The 27,920-nt window shown below is 42.1% G+C and overlaps 1 protein-coding gene across 2 annotated transcripts; it reads left to right on the top strand.

Annotated features, from left to right (window-relative positions):
- Positions 1–3,832: 3,832 nt before the first annotated feature.
- On the top strand, positions 3,833–17,481 carry ERI1 (exoribonuclease 1). 2 transcript variants are annotated; one of them, XM_044418939.1, is made up of 8 exons: positions 3,833–4,030; positions 6,106–6,293; positions 7,668–7,878; positions 8,619–8,702; positions 9,914–10,023; positions 12,150–12,264; positions 12,837–13,066; positions 15,173–17,481. In XM_044418939.1, the coding sequence occupies exons 1-8, from the start codon at positions 3,947–3,949 to the stop codon at positions 15,189–15,191; spliced, it is 1,041 nt and encodes a 346-aa protein (XP_044274874.1). In that variant the 5' UTR covers positions 3,833–3,946; the 3' UTR covers positions 15,192–17,481. The 2 variants fall into 2 exon arrangements, with proteins under 2 accessions (XP_044274874.1, XP_044274876.1); XM_044418941.1 differs by lacking the exon at positions 15,173–17,481 and having other exon boundaries at positions 12,837–14,696.
- The last annotated feature ends 10,439 nt before the right edge of the window (positions 17,482–27,920 follow it).

The following is a 27,920-nucleotide window of genomic DNA, read 5'->3' on the forward strand; positions in this document are numbered from 1 at the left end:
AACCCCAAAATGTTTGACATGGACAAATTTCATTGAGACTTCCCTTTGTTACCATTTCTGATTGAGGAAGTGATGCCAATTTCTTCGGGAGCTCAAGGACATGTTGGATTTGGAGTGGACACATCTATTCGATGGCTTCCTGAAGGAGGAGGGAAACTTTATATGCCCCTCTCTTTCAGGGCCAATTCCTACCTTCAGAGGTAAGAGGTCTTGTGCCTAGGAAATACAAGCAAGCAACCTTGTTTGACTAAAAAGATCACTTAGGGTTGGGGTTACTGGGTTGTATCCAATGATTGCCACCCATCAGCAGAATGAAGACCCCAGGACAAACCCCAAATCTCTTCTGGAGGGTTAAGGAAGCCCACTCACAACAATGGCTTTAAGCCATTATTTTGTTGTTACTCTTGCAATTGTTACTAGTATTATTCACTTATACAGCACTTGAAATTTTCTAAATGCTGTAAAAGATAGCAGTCCTTCACTACACACTTAGCATCTGAAAGATGTGATACAAAAGGAGAAAAAGAATGGGGAGGGGAAGCAAGTGAATTCAGGCAGCAGTTCTTGAAATTAAGTAATTTCATCAGTCTCATCTGGTCTGGGCAGGTAGGTAGACCTCCTTGCCTTAAAGAATGCACCCACAGTTAGTTCCCTGGCTGACTACAGAAGCTATGAGGTGATTTCCTTCAGTTTTGCAGACCCAGGGCAACTGGTTGTTGGAGAAAACTGTGTTTATGGCCGGGGTGTTAGTGCGTTTGAAGCAGTCTTCCTGAGCTCTTCCTTCCCTGGCTGATCAATAGAGCCAGCCCAGTCTTTTCCTTGTCATGTTCTTTTCTGGAAGTCAGGCTGAGGCTCCCCAGTTTCCCCTGGTCTCCTGGTTAGTGGCAAAGGCCAGAACGTATCTCACTTCAGCTCTGAAATCGAGGACAGCACTAAGTTGTCACTGCAATGTACAGAGGACTACTGGGGCATTAATTACATCATTGGCTGAATCCAAATCTATGTTACATGTCTGCTTTTTCTGCAGATACTTATACTGCCACCCTGAAGCCAGACATAGATGTTTTGACAAGCCTTTAGAAGTAAGTGACACTCCTTGAGCAGAAAAAATGCTTTCATTTTCTAAAAACCCCTTTATTAGAAATGTATAAAACAGTACAAAAGGTTTGCTGAGTTCTAAAAGGCTTATGAGTTCTGAAAATCTAAATTTCAATTCATTGCTTGCCCCCTGGTGGCAAGTGGAAAAAATACAAACAGCAGAAGGTTTCCATGAAGATGCTCATATAGCATCTTCACAAGGCTTACATAGACTTGCCAGACTGTACTTTTTGCTTGAAATAACCATTTTGCCTATGCTAACAATTTCTTTTTGCCTGTCCTTTTGTTTGAAAGGGTTTTTTCAGTACTAGATCCATACTTAGGTTTGGAGGTAAATTGTTAACTAGAAAATGCACTAGCCACTAGTGTTTCAGTTGTGTATGAAATTTCCTATTCCTAAATTCTCTTAATTCATTATTAAGTTGTATGTGTGACTGAAAACCACTGTCTTTGTGTGTGTGTTTTAACAGTCTCATTTACATTTTTAAAGGATTTTCCCAACACAGGGACCAAGCCAGAGTATGTGCAAAGTGAATCTCTTTCTCCAAAGGAAATATTTAAAGCAGGTGAGCCGTACTAATGTATCGAACACAATATGTGCCATTGTCCAATTTTCAGAAGCAAGTGATCACTCAACAGTTTGCTCAGATATAATATTACTGTCCATCAACACAAAACATCCCCAGGCTATAAATATTAGAATGTGTCTATGCACTTGTCCAGTATGCACTCGAGAGAAGAAACAAGATCCATAGATACATTTTTCTATAGCTACCAAGATACCTATCTCTAATCGCTTGGAGGACCAAACATGGGAAATATAAAAACATGAATGGGGATGAGATCAAACGAGAGAAGCTATGCTGCTATCAGACTTAATGTGATCAATAGAGTAAACTTAGAGACTAAGAACCAAAGGTTCCTATCTGAGACTCATCACACCAGGGTTTTTCTGCCAATAGACTATCCCATTATGAATTGCTGAAGGCAGTACTCTGGCCTGAGCTGTATCTGAGTATTCTTTAACAGGCTGCCCTTTGCTGTTTTAAAAGCCAACGGGGTAATTGTTCTTTGGGTCAAAGACAAAAAACTGCAATGGGTATCAAAATATATGGGTAGCAGCAGCTGCAGTGTGTGAAATGATCTATCTTCCACTAAGAAATGTAAACCTAGGAAAGGAATTCAGTCACTGTCAACATTTTAGCAAGGGATACAGAAAAGGCAAAATTGGGACAAAATAGCGACAGCTGCCAAGGACAGGTAACCAAAAAATAGTGTTAGGATTCTGTCCCACCCTCTACAGAGGTCAGACTGGTTGGTGCACAAAACGGGAGTTTTTATGTAGCAGCACCGTATTATGGAATTCCTTTATTAGGAAGGCCAGGTTGGCCACCTCATTATCAGTAGTGAATAGTGTATTGTACTGTAGAATACATTCTCCCAGAGGTTTTAATGAAATGTACCACCACTCTGTTTTGTAAGAAGATATCCTCTCCTTTCTATTTTCTGTATTTTATTTTTAAATCTACTTTACCTTGAGCATCCACTGGATGGGTGGGCAATGTATACATTTTTCTAATAATAAATAATAGGCAAATAGTAAAGTAAGGCATTTCTGTCTAAACAGGAAGTGTAACACTTTCATCTTGTTCTTTCAGTGTCTGAGGAAGGCAACTATGCTGAACTTGTAATAATATGCAAATATATTTAATGTCATAGACCTGCTGATATGTAACTAATTAGTGGACACACTAAAAGTAGTAACAAACTAATTTGTTAACAGATCAAAAACCAGTACAGAAAGGTCAAGAAATTGCACTGGTCCAAGGTGGAGATGGTTCAACTGTTCCATCTACTAATAATACATTCATGTCCAATGTAAAGGCTGCAGACAAAAACAGAAGACATAAAGCTAATAATTCCAGATCTTCTCTTTGCACCTTAATATAAATATTCCAACCGACTCTAATGATTTTTATGCTAGAACCTCACAGCCAACCCAGAAGAACCCGGGAGCAAATCTATTCATATTTGCACAGAAGAAATCCTACAACTCTTATGGTTTTTGAGATGAGACGACCAGAACTGTTTCCAGATTTCCAAGTGTGGCCATACCCCATAGATGTGGATAATGGCATTACTTTATTACTTTTTTTATTCTATTTTGGAGCAATTTGCAGCTCGCACGGAATTTGCTCTTTTCGCAAGCGCTGAGTACTAAATGGAAAGACGTTTCCAATGAGTTCTCCATCTGGCTACACGCCCTCGAGTCTGGCAGGCTCCTTTGAAACCACTGCTTGAACCTGAACCAGCTGACCACCTGCTATGACTTAGCCTTCCCAGACCTGAAGCGCCCCACAAATACTGGACTACCATTCCCATACTTCCCAGCAGCTGCCCAGCGAATTTGGAAGTTGAGGTCGAAGGCTTCCGAAGAACGCCAGGTTGGGGAAGGCGGTCATGTACACACGCGGGGGGGGGGAGGGTTCACGACGCGGCATTGGACGAGAGAGGAAGGGGCGGAGTCAGCGGAGGAGAATGAGCCAACCAGGCGCGTCTACTTCTAAAGGGGGCAAGGCAAGGAGGGGTGGAGAGCAAGAATTGTAATGGTGGTTTTTGCGCGCGAACTCAGATTCAGATTTCCTTCGCGCCGTAAACCCATGGAAGCCTTTCCTCCGTAGGCCCCGCCCACCAATCAATCATCAGAGCTGGGTGGAGCCAATGCGAGACGAGGTTCCGTCCCTTACGTCACCTTCCCTCCCTCAATTCCCTGCTTCTAGTTTGTGCTTTTTTCTTTTTTTTGAGTTTAATCTTCCGGGGCTCCCGCGTGTAGCGCGGAGACGGAGAGATGGAGGAGCAAAAAGAAAACGTGCCGCAGCAGGAGCGGCCCGCAGAAGACGAGGAAGAAAAAGCCGAAGGTCGCGGCGCGCTGGTGAGTCTCGCAGCGGCCCCCGCCCCGCTCGCGCGAGGAGCCCTCCCCTCCCCCACAAGCGCTGGCGTCACGGGAGCAGCGCGCGCTGAACGAGAGGCGCGCGTCACGTGAGGCGGCGGAAGCCCTTTGAAAGAGCGCGCGCGGCTCGCCCGGAGCGTCCCGCTGCTCGAGTGCCGTTGCGGGTGTCCTGCAGAGACGCTTTCAGAGAAAAGCGACTTATTTTATATTGTTATTTTTTGTATTTTAACTTTATGTTGTGAGCCGCCCCGAGGCGGCATAGAAATGTTTTAATAAAATTAATAAATAAATAAAAAGTGTCGGGGCTGAGTTCCGAGGAAGCCAGGCAGACGTAGGCTTAAGGAGTTTATGATTCCAGTACCTGTGAGGATTACCCGAACTGAGCAGAGCACCCGATCCTTCCGCCATACACAAATCCGCTTTATCGATGCCATTCACTGCACACATTTCTGTGCCGGTCCCCAATAAGTTTAATAGAGCGACTAGAGTCATAAGATAAAATGATCGGTGATCAACAGTAAAGTTTGGACACTGTTGACTGAGACATGCTAAAGGGAAAGCTTAGACATAGGTGTATGACTTAAGCAGGTATCTAAAGATCAAAGCTGCAGGTGCTTGTTTAATGTCCAGCTATTGTCATCTCAGCTGTGAAATTTAGGGAGGGATTGGAGGGGACTCATTCTAAACAATTAGGTCTCAGAAAACTTTGCTAAACTGCTAATCATTCTGGCCTACCTTAAGCCTACCCCTGATTAAAATTGAGTCATTTTTTGCTTGATTGGAAAAAACAAAACTCTTAAAGACTGTCATTTGTTATGACAGAGCCTGTGACACCTTAAAGGCTAAACTTTTATCCTGGCAAAGGTTTTCATGGAGTTCCACTTAAGATGCCCGGAGAGCTGTCAAAGTGATTTTGCTATATTTGCCTAAAACTCTCACTCTGGAGAACTATTGTATGGTGTAATGGTTAAGGGCACTGGAGTGAGACCCAGGAAATCTCAAAAAAAAAAAAAATCGATTTATATCCTGCCTTTTTCCTACAAAGGGCTCAAGGCAGCTTACATCATTCTCCTTCTCCATCTTATCCCCACAACAACAACCCTGTGAGGTAGGTTGGGCTGAGAGTCTGACTGGCCCAAAGTCACCCAGTTGGCTCCATGGCCAAGCGGGGACTCGAACCCGGATCGCCTGAATCCCAGTCGCATGCTCTTAACCACTACGCCACACTGGCTCTAGTCCCCATTCAGCCATGGAGCTCACTGGGTGACTTTAGGCCTGTCACAGACTCTCGGGGTTGTTGTGAGAATAAAATAGATTGGAGGTGGAGAATTATCTAATCCTCCATGAGTTTCTTGAAAGGAAAAAGGAAGGGTATAAATATAATAAATAAAAATACCTCAGAAACCTCGCAGGTTTGTTGTGAGGATAGAATAGAAAGGAGGAAAACCATATAAGCCATCTTGGGTTCCTTGCTAGAGGAAGAAAGAAAGGATAAAAATGCAATTCAGTGTAATAATAATAGTGTGCTGATGGCATCTGATGAAATGGGCTATGGTATACAAAAGATTATGCTTAATAAATCTTTCAAAAACCACAAGACTCTTTGTTGCATTTGCTGTAATAGACTAACACAGCTTATCCTATGGAAATTTATTTTGGTACCATATGTATTAACACGTTTATTTGTCTACATGGTTTTGTGAGACAAAAGACAGTCCACCATTCATGTACTGTTATCCTGAGCTAGATTTCAATAGAAAAATTAAATCCATACAAATAAAGTGGACACTTAGGAAGAGAAGGGATTTCATGTACAATTCCTTTGTGGGGGAAAAACGGTTATTACTCTGATGTAGATCCAAGTTGGAATTAGTTTGGTGTGGGAAGAATTAGAATCAGCACAAGATTGAGCCTGACAAATTTGCCTGTCCATACTTTTTGTATAATACACTGGCAAGTCCAACAGATTTGTTGAGTACAATTATTGTTTTAACCTTTTGAGGGTGAGAAAGAATGTGTTGCTTGTCTTGTGTTTTTTTTCTTTTCTAATCACATAGCCTTTTAACCAGAGTAAGCAGCGCTGTAGATTTGATTACCAAGATGACAGCAAAAACAAATCAATGTGCAGTTCAAGTGACTTCAGTGACCCAGTTTACAAAGAGATTTCTCTGACAAACGGCCATATTAATAGAATGAGCAGAGATGAGCTAAGAGCAAAACTTGCTGAATTCAAGCTTGACACTAGGTAAGCATTTGTTAAGTGCCTGTCTTCTCTGAGAACACAGAATTATGTACCTAGTTATTTATTTAGATGTGAGCTGGTATTAAACCTTATGGTTTTCAGTTCTAAGAAGCTTGGAAATCTGGGAACCTGGAAAAGGAGTAATGACAAAGGCAAATGGCAAAATAATACAATTTAAGTGGAATGGTGTTGCAGGCTGTGTAGACAGAGAAATGTTTAAGATAATCTAAGCTAACCTTTCTCATTCTGGTCACTTCCAGGTATTTTTAACTTCACTTTCCATCAACATTAGCCAACATGGCTAATGGTTGGGAATACTGAGGGTTGTCCAAAACATCTGGTCTAGTCATAGATACTTAATTTGAACTCCATATGAACTATTAGTGATATGGTTTGGAACACCCAATTTATTTATTTACAATACTTTAAAACCACTAAATAACCAGAGTTCTCTGGATGTTGTACAGTACATTAAGTTAAAAACAGAACATAAGCATTAAAACAACAAAATAAAACCAACAGCAAATAATAAAACCAGTACAATAACATAAAAACATGTTAAAACCAGTAGCAGCATAGAGTACTAAAATCACTGAAAACTGTTCTAAAAATGCCTGGAAGGATAAAATGGTTTTCACCTTGCATCAGAAATACCACTATAGAGGTGCCAACTTGGCTTCTCTAAGGAAAGCACCACAATTGGGTAGGGGCACCTGGAGAAGGCCTGAAGTGGTCATCTTAATGCCTGGATAAGGCTTTAAAAGTTGAAACCTCAACCTGTTTTGAAGACAGGGATACTAAACATTTAAATAAATTGTTTTAACGGGGCCTTTAAATGTATAAGTACAAATCTATTTTTGAATTCTGTAGTAGAAGGATCAGGTAAAAGTCTTACAAGGCTACTTTGGTGGGGAAAAGGAATTCCAGAATGAATTGTAGACTCTAAGGGTACACTTCTATATTAGTTTATGCAAAAAACAAAATGGTTGGCTACAACTTGTAAGATTTATTTCTGTTTAAATATGGATAGGATTGTGCCCTAAAATTCTTGGAATATCTCAGGGCACGAGAGTGTTTTGTTTTTTTTAATTGTTTAAATATTTTCAAACCTGCTTTAAGGTTGTCATGTCTTTCTCAAGGGAAGTTGCATAGTAGAAAGAATTTCCTTCTATGGCCTGTTAACTTTCAGCAGATGAAAACAGGCTATTACTGTAATTCCCTTTAGGGGAATTCACCAAAGATAGTGCTGAAGTTTGAAAGGAGAGCAAACATGCAAAGGGACTGGTGTATATTGTCTCTACCTCAACACTGTGTCCATCCAGTACTCTGAGTAGGTGATGGATATAAGCACCATGACATGTTCTATTTCTTTGGCAGAGGAGTGAAAGATGTATTGAAAAAGAGGCTGAAAAACCACTATAAGAAGGAAAAGTTAATGCACAAACAGCCTGCAAGTGCAGATAATTACTATGATTACATCTGTGTTATTGACTTTGAAGCAACTTGTGAAGAAGGAAATCAGCCTGAATTTCCACATGAAATCATTGAATTTCCTATTGTCTTATTAAATACTAGGACATTAGAAATAGTAAGTGGCCATGTTTCTTCTTGTCTTTTATGTAATTTTATAGCTGCTTCAAGTGGTAGAAATATCATTTTAAATGCAACATGTTAAGTCAGGAGGCTATATAGCCTTTTTTAAAAAGAAAATAAACAATATCCCTAAGAAAGTATCTTTTAATAAGTGCTTTCTAATTAATTTAAAGGAATTTTGCCCAGTCGATGATTAAACTATGTATGTTCCTGATACATATCTGGAGCCCTGCATGGGCTGAAGGAATACTTTCAAGTGGGACATAGAGCTAATGAGGATAGAGCTGAGCAACATAGCCAAATAGCTTTGCCAACTCCTGCGCAAAGCTCAGCTTCATTATCCACAGTTGTGGGTTATGTAGTTTGCTCTGGAAGCTGCATCCATGCTTTAAGACAAGCACACCATGCCTGTAATGGTTTGTGCATAATCCTGTAATAGTTATGGTAACAGTCTTGATGCTGTTTGTGAACTAATGAAGATAACTTGGAGGCTGTTCTTATCCATGGCAACAAGGCTGACTGGACTTCTCTTTCATAGATAACAGATGGAAATATTGTAGTTTCAGTGTTAGTTACTGAGGTTCAGATACATTAATCTTTATTTCATCTGGTTGCTTACTAGTTGTTACCTTAATTAGTAGCCTATTTTTCTACCAAAATTCTGTAAAAGAATGGATAGTTTGGGCTTTTGCTGTATTGGTGCCAAATCATCTATGTCTTAACTTTATCTTGTAGGAGGACACATTTCAACAATATGTGAAACCAGAGATAAATCCTCAGCTTTCAGATTTCTGCATTAATCTGACAGGCATCTCCCAGGTAACATTGTTTACAGTTGACCAATCAAAAATATTAATGAAACAGAAGGCTTTAAAAGTTACTAGGGCTCAGGTTTCAGAGCACTAGAATTCAGTGCAAAAAATTGCTTAGGTATACTAATGGTTCCTTGACTTTCCATTCTTTTTCTGGTTAACTTCTTTTCAAACAGTAATTCAAGCATATTGGTTATATTCTATGCCAATGTATCCTGTGGAATCATGGGGTTCCTTTGCATGCCAAGGATAAAGTTCTAATTGAGAAACCTTGAGAAACAGTTTTTTTCCTGTTTAAAGGCATCTTAAACCAATTTCTGCCATCATTAATCTTTCTTTGCAATGTGCAATCACAGGACAGTGCTGAGTTGGTTTAATTGTTTGAGGTTTCTTTAGCCTGTACTCACTGTTCGGGTAGGACATTGGCAGAATTTAACCTAACTGGGGAATTAACTTAAAATGTATCCTAAATTTAGAGGCTCATTGGGAAAAGGATTTCTTAGCTGACAAATCACATGTGTTTGTTTTTTGGAGGCTAAATAAGTTGAAAAACACTGTTCTGGGGATAAGGCAGAATATAAGAGTTAGGAATGAAGCTTCCCAGAATTTATAACATTTAGACAGTAAGTGAATCTGTTGGGGTGGCTTAGTAGCTTAGATTTCAGTAGCTTTTTTGCATCTTCAGTACCTGCTTGTAGTAGGAATAGCCACAAAGTATGTTTGTGGTAAGGATATGCTTTCAAATTCATTATGTTCTTAACAGTTTGGCAGCAATGTATTACCAAACATACCTCCCTAAATCCCTTAAAAGAAGATTACACTTTATAAAGTCTGTTGTTCTTAACTATACCACACTGGCTCTCAGGGAAAAGAGGGCAGAAAGAAATATAATAGAATTAATTCTATTCTTTGGCTATGGTAGTAAAATAAAGAGGAATAATTTGGGATAACTCTAGCCCTGCCTATTGCTAACACGAATGTAGTGCTTGTATAGTAAGGGACAAATTCCTCATTCCTGCTCCAAATTTCACAAAATAGCAAATCTAGGTTTTTTGCTGGTAGATTTAAGGGCTTTCTAGCAAAGTATGGGTATGTCTTCTCCAAACTTCCCTTTTGCAGTACTTTTAGGCCTCAAAATGTGGCATTTGAACTCCTTTTTAAAAGTTGGTTCCCAGTTTGCAACATTTGTATTTTAATAACTTACTGGTATTTTTCCAGGATCTTGTAGACAAAGCAGTTGAATTTCCAAATGTTCTGCAAAATGCTGTCGATTGGATGAAACAGAAGGAATTAGGAAGTAGATATAGCTATTCCATATTAACTGATGGGTATGTATGTAAAGAACTACTTGTGTGTCCAGTTGATGAAAGTTATTTAACTGTTTAATACAAAGCCAGTCATTTTACTGCCATTCAAGGAATAATGTATTACAGAAACAAGGCTGTGTTGGTATTCCTAAGTATTTCTCCATTAGCTTTCTTGACATTGCATCACTGGAATTGTTAGCTGGCCACAAACACATTCAATTTCTCTTTGACAATTCAGAGAATCATTTACTAGTTAGGACTTTTCTGCATAGAGGTTGCAATCCTATTTCTCTTTATTTGTAAGTATTTCTGGGCCAATGCCAAAGTAGGTTTGGTCTTGCCAGTGTCCTCTGTGAAAGGCCTTGAAAGTTATTCCTCCTCTTCAGCACTGAAGTCTGCTTGTTCACTTTCTTCTTGCCTTGGCCCAGATAATGATGGTGATGCAAAGGCATAGAAGTTACTTCTTGTCACCAACTCTTTGCTTGCTATGCAAGCCAGTAAGAGCAAGGATAAGAAAGAAGGTGAAGAGCAAGAGCAGCTGGTGACCATGGCAGCAAGAGGATGGACTGAAAGACGTGGTCCACTGAAGGCATCCCATCCCATCCCAAGAGCCGCCAAAAACCTGGAGCTAGCATTGATGTCTGTCCTTTTAAAATTTATTTATTTATTTAAAACTTTTGTATGCCGTCCCTTATGGATAGCATCTCAGGACGGCTTACAATCCTTATACTCAAAATACAATAAAACAACCATATGCATAAATAAATAACATAATACCAGTAAAAATTTAAATCAAAAGCGAATGTTAAAATGTTAAAATACTTATTTTTAAAATAACAAAAAGGTTTTGACCTGGCGCCAAAAAGAATATAAACTTGGCACCAGGTGAACCTCTCCGGGGAGTGCATTCCACAACCTGGGCGCCACCACAGAGAAGGCCCTGCTCCGGGTAGATGTCCTTTTTACCTCCTTCAGGGAGGGTTCCCTGAACAATTTTAACAAGAATTCCCAAGGCTGGCTTTGTATAGAGTAATACAAAACATTGTTAATCAAAATAATGAAATGAGTACAGTGAATAAAAAGGTGGGAAATTAAAGAGAATGACATAGAACGACATCACTAGATAAAAGTAATAATATCCACATGAAATTTGGGGCAAATTAAGCTTTTTACTGGCAGCTAAGCAGAGTTGGTGTTTGGGGAATGCGTCTAGGAATTCCGTAACAGGCATCGCCTCAGAGGAGCCTCCATCTCTGGTCACCACCTGCCTAACTTCCAGAGGTTGGGGATTCTAGTAACATCATTCCTCTGTTTTGCAAACTTTGGCGGAGGCTCCATTCTGTGCGCCATCACTGTGACCAAACCACTGTCAAAAGAGAATTCCTTCTCTGTTGTGATGGCATTTAGAATGCTGCCCTTAGGGAGACAAGAAGACCAGTACCGTTTCTGTTTTCTTTTCTGCACCCATGTATTTTGAAGACAGTTTTGACATTTAAAATTGAATTATATGCCCAGTATAATTATTTTAGATGGGTTGGGTTTTTTCCAGCTAGTGGGCCTGTGGGTTTTATATCTTTGCTTACCTCTTAGAGTTATTGTTGCTTGGTTCATGGACAGCAGAACCCAGTTTCTTCAAAATGTGCATGTGTGCTAGTCATCACTTGATGCTCCTGCTTCCAGTGGGAGTAATGGGACAAGCCAGGGATGGAACCCAAGGTTTAATAAAAATTCAGGTTTCCGATGCTACGAGCACTCATACACTAAACAAGCTCAGGACAGAGTGATTTTGGGTTATTTAGCTGCTCCTGCTGGGATAAGGAACCAAATGAAAGTGATTAAGCAGCAGCAACTGGCTTACTGACTTGTTCACAACAATACAGGTTGAAAAAAAACCCCTACATTGTCATTATGTGCTCACCAATCTTTTATAATTAAGTGCTTACTGCTGTAGGAGTGCCTCACGCAATGAAGGACCAATTCAGAAAGTTATAAAATAAAAAAGACCTTTGAAGATTATCTAAGCAATTGAAAAGGTTCATATGGAAGCTGATAGTCTTTCAGAGAGTTCTCATATGTAAGTCGCATTGACAGCAAAAAGTCTCATGATATCAGCACCTCGGTCTTAAAATACTATGCTTTTTTTTAAGGTCCTGGGATATGAGTAAGTTTTTAAATATCCAGTGTCGTATTAGCCGTCTGAAATACCCTTCTTTTGCTAAGAAGTGGATCAATATTCGCAAATCCTATGGAAACTTCTACAAGGTTTGTTTCTAGGTGACTTATCTTTTCTGAAAAAAATCAGAGTATATATGGGAAAAGTGAAAGTCCAGCAAGCTCCTTTCCTGTATTAATCAGAGGAAGGAATGCAACTGTATGTTCTGACTAGAAAGGATTTGTTTAAGGTCTTGTGTAGTGAAAGCTTCCATTCCAAGTCAGTACATAAAACAGTGTCAAAGTTCAGAACCTAAACTTAGCTTTTTGTCAAAAACCCAGAGCTGCAGCAACTTCAGTAACTAGATATGTAACTTAAATTAATTCTGCATGGGACAAAATTATAGAAGATATTCTGTTCCCCATCTTTATTTAGAAGTACTTGTGCATTTTTCATCATTACTGCTATTAGTTTATAGAACCCTTTGCCTGGGGGACTAACTCCAGACCTCCAGATTCTCAACATGGCCATGTCCATTTCATCTGAGCACTGACAGGCCTTTGGACTGAAAGAACTTCAGTATCCCTCTTATAGACCATGGAAGATGCTGGGAGGTTTCCCTCCCTGTCAAGAGAGTCCTTTTAGCCATTTCCACTTTAGTACAGTTCAATTCTCTTGCCAGGTGCCCAGAAGCCAAACTAAACTATCAACTATGCTTGAAAAGCTTGGAATGGATTACGATGGACGACCTCACAGTGGGCTTGATGACTCTAAGAATATTGCACGGATAGCAATTCGCATGCTTCAGGATGGATGTGAGCTCCGGGTGAATGAGAAATTACATGGTGGGCTGCTGCTGACGGTCTCTTCCTCTGCACCACTAGAAGGAGCTCCCGCACCACAAATGCCAAGGTTTCGCTAAAAATTAGAGATTGAATTACTCTGTATTGAGTACCAAATCCAGCACCACCTAAGATTTCAATAGGCTGTTTCAATAGACAAAAAAAGTGTTTGTTCCTCTATTTTAACATCTCTCTGATACGTACAATTTGACACAGTACCACAGAAGTATTTCATAATGTTTGTTAATTTCTTGTTCCTCTCAGATGATCACCTGAAAAGCATAATCCTATGCATGTTTAGACAGGAAAAAAATCCTACCTCTTGTATCCCACAGATGCCTAGGTGTTGATCAAGGTTAGAAATTGAGTTATTCTGCATTAAGTACCAAATCCAGTATCTTACAGAATTTGAACAGGCTGTGCTAGTAAACTGCTGGTCGAAGAATGCTGGGAACTATAGGACTTTTTCCTGCCTTAACAGGCATAGGATTATGCCCTTAATCGGATATAAATTTTCCTGGTAGCTGTTAAAATAGTTTCTTATAAAATAAAGTCAAACTGAACCACACAGTTTGGTCCGCAGATGTAATGCTTCTCTTTATCTGACCATTAAAAAATTGGTGGTAGCAATAAAGTGGAGAGATGCATATTTGCTGCCTTTCTTAACATAAATGTATCTGCTTGACTTTGTAGAGCATTGACCAAATTCGTTTCTATTTGATAGATTATTATTTTTGTAAAACAGTGAATGTTGTTTAAGTCTGTCCCTCTTTAGCCTAGTTAATAGAAAATTCATCCTGGAGTAACAAACATTTGTCCTTTTTCGTATTCAAAAAGTTACAGGGCTCTGTCAAATTTAGCCACAGTTAGGCACTGTTTAGTCTCTTTAAATTCAGCTGATGAGTTAAGCATGTGATTAACACTCTCCCTTTGTACTCAGTCAACAGAAATATGCTTAAATTTGGCTGCATCACATTTTTGCTAATTTTCCTCCTTCCATTATCTATTAAAGTGTGCAGTATGACACAGTACAGGGTTGCAATTCCATTATAAAAAGATGAGCAAAAAGGCATATTTTTGTAATTTTGTATAAGATTTAGCTTGGGATCTGAGGTACCATGCTTTAAAGCACCATGACCATTATAGCATCTGTTAGTTTTGTTTCATCTGTCCAAGAAATCCCCCCACAATAACTAACTGTGCCCCACAGTTGTGATGCAAATATACGAGTGTAGATAGGCTTTGTGAGTAGTGAGGCAGGAATAGTGCCACTTTAAATCTATTCTGGCTGTCCTTGAGTCTGTTGTGCTAGATCAAATAGCCAGACTCGATACATGAAGCTGTAGCATGGAACAGGCTGCAGAATGGCACAGCCTAGCCTTGCACAGGATGGCCCTGTCAGTGCTCAAACCACAGGAAGTGATTCGGGGACCATTTAGGCAAGTCTCAGTCGACCGTATGGACCTAGTTCGTAAAGTGCAAACGTTTCTCATCTCAACAAGAATTCCTACCCAAGAATGTATGGTCTCTTTTGGACTAGTTAATGTTTCTCATGATTTTTTGTAAAGTAAATCCCCTAACAATGTATGTAGTTACAAATGCTACTGAAAAGTTCCATAAATCAGTAACTGTTTTGTGCTACCTCTTGGAAGTAAAAAGCAATTTAACATTTTTGGTAATAAAGAGGATCAGTGTTAAAAGCTGGTGTCTGCCTCTTAATTTTCTAATTGGACATCATGCCATTAGATTCAGTGTCTCTGTGCACATGTCATGGTAAGCCGCTTTGCAAATAAGCTACACAGTGTGGGCTATTTAGAGAGCAACCCATGATTTGCCCAACAGACTATTGGGCTCATTGTGGCTTGTTCTTTCCCTCCTTCCTCCTTGTTCTCCTGCTGGTAGATCAGTGTCCTTTCCATCAGATGCTGTTTTATCTCTCCTTCCCTACTCTAATCATGACCCCTTTTCATTTGTGACTGTGGTGTTGTTTTTCAGAGCCTCAAAAAAGTGCAGTTGGGGCCGTTTTTTAACATTACTGTTTTTCCATCCTCAGAAGATGGTGCATTTGTGTTTATTCTTTTATGATGATGATGATCATTTTTTGCAAGAGCTTGTGTGTACTTACAGCTGTCCAGTATGAAAAGACTAGCCCAATCAATTTTCTTGTCTGTTTCAGCTGTCAAAGGGAGCAGTGAAGTGCTGTGGGAAACATACCGACAAGGCAAGCCTGCACATAAGCACACTTACGCACCATTGCCAGGGGTCAATTGCCTAGGTGTCAAAATGCTGTTTAGGGGAAAAAACAGGAAAAGAAGGTACAACCTAAAAGGAGTGAGGGGCAGGGGGAGACCTGCATCTGCCCCTTGTCAATGGGATCCTCTCATTGATCTGAGAGTTCTTAATCGCCACCTTTTCAATATTTCCTGCGCCTCTGTCTACTCCAGAAAAGGAAGATATTAACTCCCCATTCCCCTTCTTTCAGAGTGCTTACATCTGCAGTTGTGTAGTTCTTCCACTATGAATTCACAGGTATTCTACACCAGTAGTTGCTGATCCTTTCCTTTCAGGGAACACATACACCACCGCTTACTGCAGAATTTCCAAGTGCTGTCATAGGATTCTGAGGTACTCACAGGATGAGGTAGTAGTTAGAGGGGCGTAGTGGTTAGAGTGTTGGACTGGCCCAAGAGGATTGGATGCAAATCCTGACTTAGTCATGAGACCCATACAGTTAAATGAAGTAATTCTATGAATGACACGTCTCAGCATGTAATCTGAAATCCATCCTGAATTCCCTAAGATGAAGATGGGTACTGCTGGGCAATCATATTTATTCATTACACTGTATCAGGGAAACTGGTCTGCCACTGCTGAAAGCATTCCTTTATGCAGCACATGGAATTCACTGCCACAAAATGCAGTCATAGCCACTAGCTAATGGCTTTTAAAGGGGGTGACAGGGATTGGTGATAGAGGATATATTTATCAACAGGTATTAGCCATGCATTTCAAGTGGGGATCTACCAGCAAGCCTTCCAGGATTCTCCATTCCATTCTCTCACCCTTGTTTTCTGTCCTTCCCCTCCTGCAGATGGTCTGCATCCCATACCCAATGAACATGATCAGTCCTCAGTTTTGGGGGGTTTTTTTCCTCCCTAGAATTTATTCCCAAAATATTTTTTGTTACCTCTCATTTATTTGTGGATGGATGGATGAGGATTCACATGCAGATAATGTATTGTTAATATATAGTCCTGATGGTGGACTTTCAGATGTATCTGATTAGAAGCAAAAGCTGAAGGAAGCAAAAGCTAAAGCAGACTGACTTTCAGTTTGATCAGACTGGGCTTCTCTTATGTTCTGGCATTGTCCTCATGTTGCAGCACCACAGATCTCCTCCTCTATAGTGCATTCTTAAATGGACGGTACTTTTTTAAAAAGCTTGAAACATGGTAGCACACATGGTTACAGAAAAATGCTGTCAACTGAAAAGATATCCTCAAATTCTCGTGCAGAGGGTGAGCACAAGGTTATCAAACATCTGTAAACAAAACAAGATTGCCAGGGATCACCTGCCTGCTGAATGTATTATGGGATGAAGGCTAAAAAAAGAACAGCTGCCCCAGGGTAGCCTTGATTCAGTTCATTGCAAAATCCTTATCTAGGGGGAGGATCCAGACAAAGTTAAGTATATTTAAGGCCTTTCAATTTCAGTGAAAGAGCTTTAAGCAGGTGTCTCAATCTCCCATTGAAACCAATGGAATGTAAAGTTGCTTAACTTTGGCTGGACTGTGCACTGAATTTCCAAAAAATTCTGTGAACAGTCACATTGGAAGCATTACCGATGTGACAGTCTGAATACAGAACCCCATCCGTGTAGCAGTGCTCATGTGCAGCATGTGGCTGGATGCACTGGTAACATCAGTTGCTACACTTACTAGTTGATCACAGCTATAGCAAACCAAGGCCATTATGTCAATCTGTTTTCTAATGCATCCTCCTTCAGTAGATTTTTGAGATATTTCCACCAACTCCTTTAAAGCCCACAAGTGTGGTTGCTGTTAGGCTCATTTTGTCTTTTACCTGATTTATTTACTTTACCATTCCTGTAACAAAGTCCCAGCTAGATTACTCAATAGCCAGTGCAGGCAAACAAGTCCAGTGAATACTGTGTCCTGACCTCTATTACAAAATTAAAAGTCTCATTAACAACTGCTAATACAGAGAACTGTGTAATTTTAATGATTAAAAACCAAGGGCATGATTTAGTCAAAGTTGAGCTCTTTTCAATATAACTAATTTCAATGGAATTAAGTTTAATTCCCACCCCATGAACTTGCAAAATGCTTAACTTTGCAAAGACTATGGCACAAGTTGGCTGTGATTAATTCAGGGAAGAGAGCCTGAAATCACTGTAGGAAAACAAGAGAATTTAATTTCCTTTTCAGTTCTAGACATTAGGGAAATGGCAGAAAATAAAACAGCAATGATCAGAAATTTATTGGATTTGCCTGGTGCCGTCCTTATATTCTTTTCGGCACCAGGCAAATACCTTCCTTTAAAAAAATTAATAGTTAATGCCACTGAACCTTCTGTTTTGTATTTTTGTCTGTATTTTATTATGTTGCAGTTATTTTTTATTGTGTTTTATCTTGTGACTGTAAGCCGCCCAGAGGTGCTGTGGCAGAATTGGGCAGCATAGAAATGTTTTAAATGAATGCTTGAATGAATGAATTCATGGTCCATACACATAGAAGGATTAAATAATTAATTAATTTTCCGATTTATATCCTGCCTTTTTCCTACAAAGGGCTCAAGGCAGCTTACATCATTCTCCTCCTCCATCTTATCCCCACAACAACAACCCTGTGAGGTAGGTTGGGCTGAGAGTCTGTGACTGGCCCAAAGTCACCCAGTTGGCTCCATGGCTGAGCGGGTTCTCATTTCTACTAATTTGCCCATTTTCAGATTGTGTGGATTCTCTAGCCAAGCATGCTGGTGTAATCAGAGATCTTTTATACGAGGTACCTGTGCCAGTCTCATGTATCTGCAGAGTGCTTCCACCATCGTCTTGAGCTTCATGCTGCAGATGCAGCTTTACTGCATCCGCTTTAAGTACAGGCTGCCCACATGCTCTTTTGGTCATCCTATAGCCACAATTATAGAAAAGCTAGAATGAGGAAACAAACCATTAAAAGTATTTGTTTCAGGTCTAGTTCAAATTTAGTGGCACCTGAGGTTGTTCTGGTTCAGGCTAATAAATGTCCAACAATTGTACTGGCATCACAAACCAGTTTGAGATCAGAGGACACAATCTAAGTATCAGTAATACAAGCATACATAATAATAGGCCAATCCTAGAGCTCCTGAGCTTCATCTGAGCGACCATACAATATAGGGACTCCCTGCTCTAATGCTGAGGAGGAAAAGTGGACATTTCATCGGGGGAGAGAAGAATGGCGGGGCCAGGCAAGAGTTATCCTGAGGCCTCTGCAGCCCTGCTGAGGATTCCACCTAGACGAGGAAAAGAGCCATCCAGTGCAAAATGCCACTGCTTTTCTTCCCCCACTACAATAGATAATTGGAAGCCTCCAAACCAGGGAGTCCCCATCCTCACAAGTGAGACTGTTCTAATAGTGAAAATAGTGGAGCACAACAAGTCAGCACATTAAAGTAATCTAAATTCATTTTTTGACTGGGTAACCTTGATGGATTCTGGGAACACTATCTACATAATCTATCTAGACTTTAGCAAAGCTTTTGACAAAGTGCCATACAGCATCCTGATTAGCAAACTAGCAAAAGGCAAGCTAGATAGTGCAGCCATTAAGTGGATCCACAATTGGCTGCAGAACTGGACTAAAGGAGTGCTCATCAATGGCACTGGGGAGGAAATATTTCAATATTTTTGTTAATGATTTAGATGAGGAAGTACAAGGAAAGAGAATTAAATTTGCAGGTGACACAAAACTGGGTGGAATAGCAAATACCTGGGAGACAGAGATAAGATACAGGGTGATCTTGATAGGTGAGAATGCTGGGCAGAGAGCAACGGAATGAAATTCAGTAGGGACAAATGCCAAGTCCTCCGCTTAGCAACAAGAAACCAAAAAACACTGCTACAAGATGGGGAACTCTTGGCTCAACAATACTGTACATGTAAGGATCTTGGGGTTGTTGTAGATCACAAGCTAAATATGAGCCAACAATAATGCAGCTGCAAAAAAGGGCGAATGCTGTTTTGGACTGCATTCACAGAAGCAGCCCAAACATTTCCAAAACAAATGAAGTACTAGTTCCCCTATACTCAACCCTAGTCAGATGTCACCTGGAGTACTGTGTCCAGTTCTGGGCACCTAGAATGATTTAGGGACTGGAGGCAAAGCCCCATGAGGAAGGATTGAGAGAACAAGGCATGTTCACCCTCAAGAAGAGAAGACTGAGCAGTGATATAATAGCACTGTACAAGTGCCTCAAAGGCTGTCAGAAAGAGGAGGGGCAGGTTCTCGATCACCCCCAGACTGCATGACACAGAATAACAGAATCAGGTTAAAAGAACCCAGATTTAGACACCAGGAAGAATTTCCTCACTGTCAGAGCAGTTCAACAATGGAACCCTATTGCCTAGGGAAGTTGTGGGCTCTTACTTGCTAGAGACATTCAAACAGCCTCTGCACAGTCATCTGAATGGGATGGTGTAACTTAGTGTCCTGCAACAGCAGGGGTGGGACCTCATGATCTTCCTGGCTCCTTCCAAATCTACTATTCTTTGATTCTACGATTCTACGATGCACAAAACAGAAATTGTTAGAATTAATTTGTTTCACAGATCTGAAGTGTTACTGATACTGCTTAAATAGTACAAAAAACAGGGGAAGAAACAACCACATTATTATTAAAGAGGAAGAAATCATTACAGAACTGTCACTGTCATTCGTTCACTTTCAAAAGTATTACAACAGGTGTTGCACAAATGCTGGTTTTAGTCAAACTCTATTTTTGAATCAGTAACCTGATTTACAAAATGAATCTTTCAAGATCATTTTTCACAGGGGTTTTCAACTAATGGTTCGAATTCTGTTCCATTTCAGAAATAAAGAAATGGATGTAGCCATTTTTGCCTTTACTTTGGTTGGACACCCTGAGAAAACAACTAAAGATGTCTAGAGAATTAAGCAGGTGGGGGAAAATGGGAGATTCCTGAGGCAGGTTTGGAGACCAAGTGGCCTTTCCGATGATGCTGGATGGCAGCTCTCCTCATTCCACACCATGGGCTATGCTGGCTGATGGGCCTGACATCTGGGGGTGCGCACAGGTCCAGTTCCCACTCTAGGGCCAATGGTGGTTTACAAGATGGCGACCCAAGTGGAAAGAAGGAAAGAATGGTAGAACTTGAGCCATCCAGGCCGGAGCAGGCCATTCATGGAGGCAAAGCTGGCAACTGCTTGCTTGGGGGACGGTAAGTGAGGATGCCTCATTCAGCTTTGCAACTGTTCAGGGGAACTAGAGAGCTTTCACAGTTCTTGGTCATTTGTTAGGCTATGGTCATGCCGCTCGGCATACAATGAAATGCCAGGTTTATGGGAAGCAGGGCACAATACTCTGGGCTAGCCATGCATCTAATGACATTGGGTGGCTGCCATTTCAGATAGAAGAAGAGGATTTTTTTCCATGCAGTGTACACTTCGCATGACATTCATTAAGAAGAGGATGTTGTGATGACTGACAACCTAGATTTCAATAATGTATCATGCAATTGATGGAAAATCTGCCTCAGTGACTCTTAGCCTATTTTGTTTAATATCCAACCTGAATGATGACATTTCTATCATTTTTGTTGGTCCTAATTATGAGTTTTGGATTTTCGTCATAGGTAGTAGACCTCTGTTTAGTTTGTCCTTGGGGACACACTGTACCATTCCGCTTTATTGGACGGCTACTGCTGGGGTGGAATAGCAAAAAGCCGACCTTTCAGCTTGATCCATCTTCTGTGCTGCCCTCACCCAGCTATTGATTTCTGCTCTGAGAGGCAAATAAATACTTTCCCTACTAGTTTGTGGTTGGTTTTTTGGCAGGACAAATACTTTATACCATGAATCAGATGTGTCTCCCTCCACACACCACACACACAAACTCTCTCTCTCTCTCTCTCTCTCTCTCTCTCTCTCTCTCTCTCTCTCTCTATTTTTGGTGTTTCCAGTTGCTTTACCACATTTGTTTCCTTTTCCCTCTGGCTATGCCTTTGCATCAGCCTACCTGTTGTTTCAGGGAGGACTCTTTCTTCCCCTCCAGACATGTCTTTTGCCACATTACATGACCCACACCTGAGAGGTCCACTCCATAACACGATGGGCTTCACAGTTTGGGTGGATGCACTCTGAAATAGGCAGGGCACTATGAATCAAAGGACATTATAATAAGTAAGCTTTTCAGTGGTGGCATCCCAACCATGGAATTCCCATTCCCATGGACCCCATTCCGCTGCGCTTTAGGCAACAACTGAAAACATCTTTGTTCACCCAGGCTTTGAGATTTAACTGGGCCCTCAGTCTTTGCTGCTTTAAGACTATGTGAGTTGTACTGTGTGTATGCTTTGTTTTAGTTTAGCACAGAGACCACAACAAAGTAATAGTAGTAGTAGTACTGGAAACTTGAAACTTGTGTTCTGCTCTGCCTGTTTGGGTCCCACTGACACACCATGGCTTCTTGTGAGTCCCTCCCCGTGGTCTCTGTGCATCACACATACGGTGCAGTGCCTGCATGGATCCTGTGGCTGGGAAGATTTCCCAAATAAGTGTTTTGGCAGGAATCCTTTCCCCACTCCAGCATTCGTATAGATGGAAGGAGCTCCCACCCATTCCCTCAGTTCTTTGACCAGCCTTTGGTGCCCTGGGAAGTTCTACTTTTTCTCTCTTTTAGTGAGCGTTTTTTCCTCTGTGCTTCTCTGTTGTCTAAAATCTTTTTACCACAGAACATTGCATCATTTGCTCTTTCAAATGTCTTAACTGTTACCCTTTCCCCCCTCTTGCCTCTTAATATGTGTGCGTGCATATTTTTGAAAAAGAAAACCTCTGCTTTCCTCTCACTTTCTCCAGTCCCTGCTTGTCTTTTCTATGGCGTGACACAAAAACTCCCGATTGGGGGCTGCATATTCAAAACAGCAGCTGCACTTGCTGCTTTCTGGGTTGTCAGGTCATGCAAACACTCTTTATAAGTGCAACATTTGTCAAACCTTTTGCCACTTTAATTAACATTTGCTGGGGAACAGAAAAAAAATTGTGTTTGGAGGCTAGATATGGGTGATCAGCTTCTGGTTGTCCAGTCCTCCTCTGAATAATTTGATAATGTCTGACTTCTGTTTTCCAGTTCTCTCGCTCAGGGATACTGATCAAGTGAGATTCTCTAATGGCAAAAGGGTTCACTAAGATATGCCAGGTGAAAAGAAGCTCTGTCGAATTAGACTTTTCTGGGAACTATGGAGCGACATGAAGAACGTTGCATTCCCAGAACTTCAGTTTTCAGTTTATAAGTTTAAAAATTTCTAGCCCATTAACTGCAAAGAGATGCTTGAAGGCATATCAGTCCTGCTTGGTGAATTCTCAGAAAGCAGATGAATTGATATCTAACGATCACAGGGTGGGATGTCATTGGGCTGCTTACCTTTGTCCATGACCAGAAGCAGCAGCATAAATGATGTAACATTTCAAAGAAATTCAGACTTGCATAGGTTGTAGCATTCAGCTTTACTTGGGGCAAACTCGTTCACCTTGTGTAAAATTAAGGCTTCGATCCTATGATCTCTGGGACAGCACCCAAAGTATCACAGGCAAGATGGATCTCACCTTCCTTGTGTCCATGGAAAGGTTGACAGCCTTACTTTTTTGGCGCTGGCATCCTTTTATCTGAAGGGGGGATGATGGGGCATATCGATTATCCAAAGCTCTCTGCCATGCTCCAACAATTGGGAACATTTGCACTGGTCCAAAAGCAGTGGAAGGGAAGAAGTCATGGCAAATGCATTTCCTTTCTCCCTTTTGTCCTGCCCTCAGGAGCTGAGCTTTTCTACACAAGGCTGTTAATCACTGTTTTCAGTCTCATCACAGAACTGAGATCCTGGTTCTGCCCAAAGAGATCTTTACATTTCCTGCTTTTTGCTCCTTAACCTCTAGGAGAAGGTTATACAGTGGAATATTCCCTACAAGTAGGAAAATACATTTTCTTTCACTTGCAGAAATAGCACCCCATTTCCCCTGTTTTTAAAAAACAAACCAACCTAGGAGGGTGCACGTAAAACCTTAGGGAAATCGGAGGTTCATGGCATCCCAAATGAACAACCTGAGCTTCAACTAACTAGTTCATACCAATGTGTTCGCTCCTGCACTCTTGCATGGAAGGATGCTTCTCTCACATCTTCCTGGCTCACAGCCAGATTGGATGTTATTCTGGATACATTGCCATGGCTGATAAAGGCAGGCTCTTATCTACAGGCATACAAACGTCTGTAGTTTCCTGGTGTGCCCACAGGAAACATGACTGAGCCCTTGTGCCAGGGACTTGAGCCATTTCAGAGCGGCATATGAATGATGGGGAACTGCTCATTATTGGCCACGGTGGGGTGGTGGACACAACACAACAGCTAAGGATGGAGCTGGGGGGGGGGGGCAAGGCCCAAGTGGTTGCCTACAGTTGGGCCTTGCAGCCCAGTGTTCAACAGGTGCCACATTTGGCTTGGTCCCAGGACTCATCCACTGGCTCCCGCCTGGTGAATCACAGGCAAAGGACTCCTTGACAACCTCCTCCCCAGAATGAACCTCAAGGTGGGCTTTAGTGGTGTTTCCCCTCATTTGTGTCAGCTGCCTGCCTGTTGCTCTGTCTCTTGGGTCACTGGATACAAGCAGCCAGGGGACGAGGTGCATAATCCAAGGCGAACCCTGCCAGAGTCTCTGTTGCTATTCTCCCCATGAGACTAGAGGGTTCAATGAACCTGGGACCTCAGACGGAGAACAACCATTGCCAGTAGCCAGATGGAAAGCCACGAGGGACCAGGCTGAGACCCTGGGCTACCAGTTGCTTAACCCTGAACTCTTTGTGTGTGTGTGTGTGCATGGACATGATTGATTGTGCCATGGTTCCATAAAATGTTGCACCCCCAACCATACAAGCACAGTAGAAAGCTTTTTAATGGGAGCTGTACTCCCATGCCTCTGCTTGTGTCAGCATCTGGGTCACTCTGGGGTTTCACTTGATGGCTAGAACCTCAGTATTGGCAGGATGGGTCCAAGGCCCTGCAGGAGCTCTCAGTCTCCTGATGAGTGCCAGTTGGGAGCCCTGGTGGAAGAGCTATAGAAAAGGAAGCACTTCCCTCACAAACTGGTCTCAGCAACACAGGTCTGCCTGTTTGTGGTAGCGCCTGCATCTTGCCTGACCAGATCCCGCCTTGCTTTCTCACCTCAACAGTGCAGGTCTTCCTGCTAGCTGTGCTGTGGTTCACTCCTCGCACCTGGCCCTTGCTGCATCTGAACCTTTGCCATGCAGGTTCCTTGCCATTTTGCCTGAGCGGTGCAGGTTCTCCTGCTCACTGTGCTTTAGCTCCTGCATCTTGCCTTACCCCTGTCATGCATCCTGCCCAGTTATCCTGCCTCAAGTTATCCTGCACCTCTGTTTGTCTTCCTAGTTCTCAGTCTCTGGCTTGTTCATGATCACGTCCTTGTCCCGCTCTGATACATACTTTGGGTTCCTGACTTTAGCCTGTTCTGTGATTATGACTTGAACCTTACTATGGGACTGCGGACTCTGTCTTGCCTGACTTTCTGTTGCCCTGGTCCAACTGTCTCTGTCTTGTCTCCTGCCACTCACACCCCAGCTTGCAATGAACAAATTTCCCCATCTGCTTTTACTTGCATTCTCCTCTCAGTTCATCTTCACTCCATTTAGAGCTTTAGACGTGGATCTGTGGAGATCACCCAGCCACGCATGGTGTGGACACAGCCATGTGTTTTATTTAATTATTTATTTGATTATTTATTTATTCGATTTATATCCTGCCTTTTTCCTACAAAGGGCTCAAGGCAGCTTACATTATCTCTCCTCCTCCATCTTATCCCCATAACAACAACCCTGTGAGGTAGGTTGGGCTGAGAGACTGTGACTGGCCCAAAGTCACCCAGTTGGCTCCATGGCCGAGCGGGGACTCGAACCCAGATCCTCTGAGTCCCAGTCCCATGCTCTTAACCACTACACCACACTGGCTCTTGTTGGCACTTTTACTTTCTAGAGAAGTGCAGTGACTACATTTCACTCTCATGCACAGGTTGAGTTCACACAGCATGACAACCCAAGCCATGGGGTGGGGGCGCTGGTTTATGAAGTGCTCACAATGAGCCCAAAAGGTGATTGGGCTCATTGTGGGTACTTCACTCACTCACTTGTGGCTCCTAGCGTGTTGGGGCTCACCCACAAGTTCAGAAAACATGATAGCCCAACATGGGTGACAACAATCCTAAAACAAGCCGTGAGCACTGGAGGGTACTTAGTTTGACAAAACAAGCCATGCTTGGTGAAGCCGCCCTTGGTCGCACGCCACACAACAACCCAGCTGTGATAACAAACAAGGTGTGTTCCCATGTTGTCCCAACCAGGTCATCTACTGGGTTCATGCAGCATTGATTGCTCAATCAATCATGTTAATCAATAGCTGGCTGTTGTGTCATGCAAACACAAGGGCGAGTTACCCACTGCGGGCAGCATTTTTCAGACCAGCCATGTGGAGAATCCATGGGCTGCTACAGGCTTTATTTTGAGCACAATAGGTTCTTGTGTCACCTGAACCTGACAAGAACCGCAGCCAGTAATTCACTCTGCAAAAGTGGCAAGAAACCCCTTGCTGCTTTCTGAGCTATCCTTGCCTACCGCCACGTGTCCCAGGAGTGCCGAGGAAGCACTTGGGTGTGACTGACACAGGCATCCCCCTTCTCTGCTGCAACACTGAGCCATTTTTGGCTGCCAAGTCCACATCTGGAGGGCCTTGAGCTACCCTTTCAAAGTAACCCATTCACGTATTGAAGCAACTTCCTGGGTTGCTTCCCAGCATTTTCCTTTGAAATACAGAGCTCTGAACTTCCCATCTCATCCGTATTAAAGCACTAGTCTGCTCACGTGCCAACGGGTGGCCTTCAAGCCTGCACTGGGGAAACGCCTAGGGCAGTGGTGGCGAACCTATGGCACGCGTGCAGCAGCGGGCACGCAGAGCCCTCTGTCGGCACCCAAGCCAAGTCGCCCCAGCATCACCCCAGCAGCCGAGCATTGGATAACAGCTGTCAGAATCCCGGAATCTCAATTTGAAAAGTGGGAATAAAATTCGGGTTCGTGGGAAAGACCAAGCGTCCAGACCATCTGAGGCTTTATTGTTTTACCCCCAAGGTTCCTGAGGTACACTCACGATAATGCATGCATTACCAGGCAGGCAGAGCTGAACTCTGCTGCAAAGCTTCAATACCATTACAGGGCATTTATAGGTACACAGGTACAGGGCAATTGATGACAAAATGCAGAGGTTACAATAAGATTCTGAGGTCATCACATACAGAACAGATAAAGAAATGTCAGTCAATCACACAGTAACAATGAGATTACAATATTTCGAATTGCCTGTATTGACACTTTAGTTGAGTAACTTGAACCCATCTCCAGGTCTGCTCAGACATGCAAATTCAAGCCACTAGAAACTATTCATGATAAGCTCAGACCCCTATCTCGACTCTAAACATTCTGCATGATCAGGGCACATGAAGCCCTCTGGGCTATCAAAAGATTATTGTAAACTGAATTCCAACAATGACTATTTATAATGTATATTTGGGCTAAAATGGCCTACTGTAGCCTACAGCTAAAGGTGAGAGAAAGGAGTGGGGGAATGCCATTTTAAACAGTGACAGCTTGGTTTTGAGAAGGAAGACAGGATTTGATCCCACAATGCAAAGGCACACAGGAGTAATGTTTTTCAGACAGGATTTACCCAAATTTTCCCAACACAGCACACATAGGGGTCATGCGCATGCTCAGAAAGGAGTAGCAGTGCCAGACGATGACGTCACGAGCCACAACTCATTAGCCGCGACTTATCCGAGCTTTTGCATGGCCGGTCAGTGTGCTGTCAAGGATATATATATATATATATTTGCTTGGACTGGCTGCAAGTTGTTTTTTCTAAACTAAAACCTCAGTATTCAGGTTTTATTGCAGTGTTGGCACTTTGCGATAAATAAGTGGGTTTTGGGTTGCGGTTTGGGCACTTGGTCCCTAAAAGGTTTGCCATCACTGGCCCAGAGGGTGCTCACTGACAAGGGATGGCAGGAACCCCTGTGGACATTTCTCCAGCTTAGGCCGGTCATTCAACTCCCCCTCTGGGTTTCTTTTAACTGGACAGGGAACCTGAACTGTCAGGGAAATCAAGCTGCAAAGGCTCTTGCACTAAGCAGGAAGGTGTCATGGAGCTTCACCCTGCCCCCACTTCTCAGCAATATCCTCAACTATTCCTGTTTTCCCCTTTACAGCCCACAGGGGAACTGCTTTTGCCATTTCCCCATAAAGCGGAAACGGCTTTGTGCACAAAGTTCTCCATCAAAATCAAGGCTGCTTTAATAGGGGGCTTTCAGGGAGATCTCAAGGATTCGGACTGGGATGCACTCAGAGGTATATCCCAGTGCAAATCAACTTCCTGCTCCCCTCATCCCAATTTTAAAGGGATCTGGAGTTTGATGCAACCTGGAGAGAGAAGTGAAAGACCCATGGAAAATCTGATGGTAAGTCAGGCTCACCATAATATTCTGCAGAAGAACCACCCATGTGGCAAATTGCCTCATCGGGTTTGCATGACGCACAGACCAGCCCATGTTTTCACACCCTCTAGAGAAGCTGCTACAGTG

This window comes from Varanus komodoensis, unplaced genomic scaffold (genome assembly GCF_004798865.1).
Source record: "Varanus komodoensis strain SLA01 unplaced genomic scaffold, ASM479886v1 scaffold94, whole genome shotgun sequence".
Lineage (NCBI taxonomy): Eukaryota > Metazoa > Chordata > Lepidosauria > Squamata > Varanidae > Varanus > Varanus komodoensis.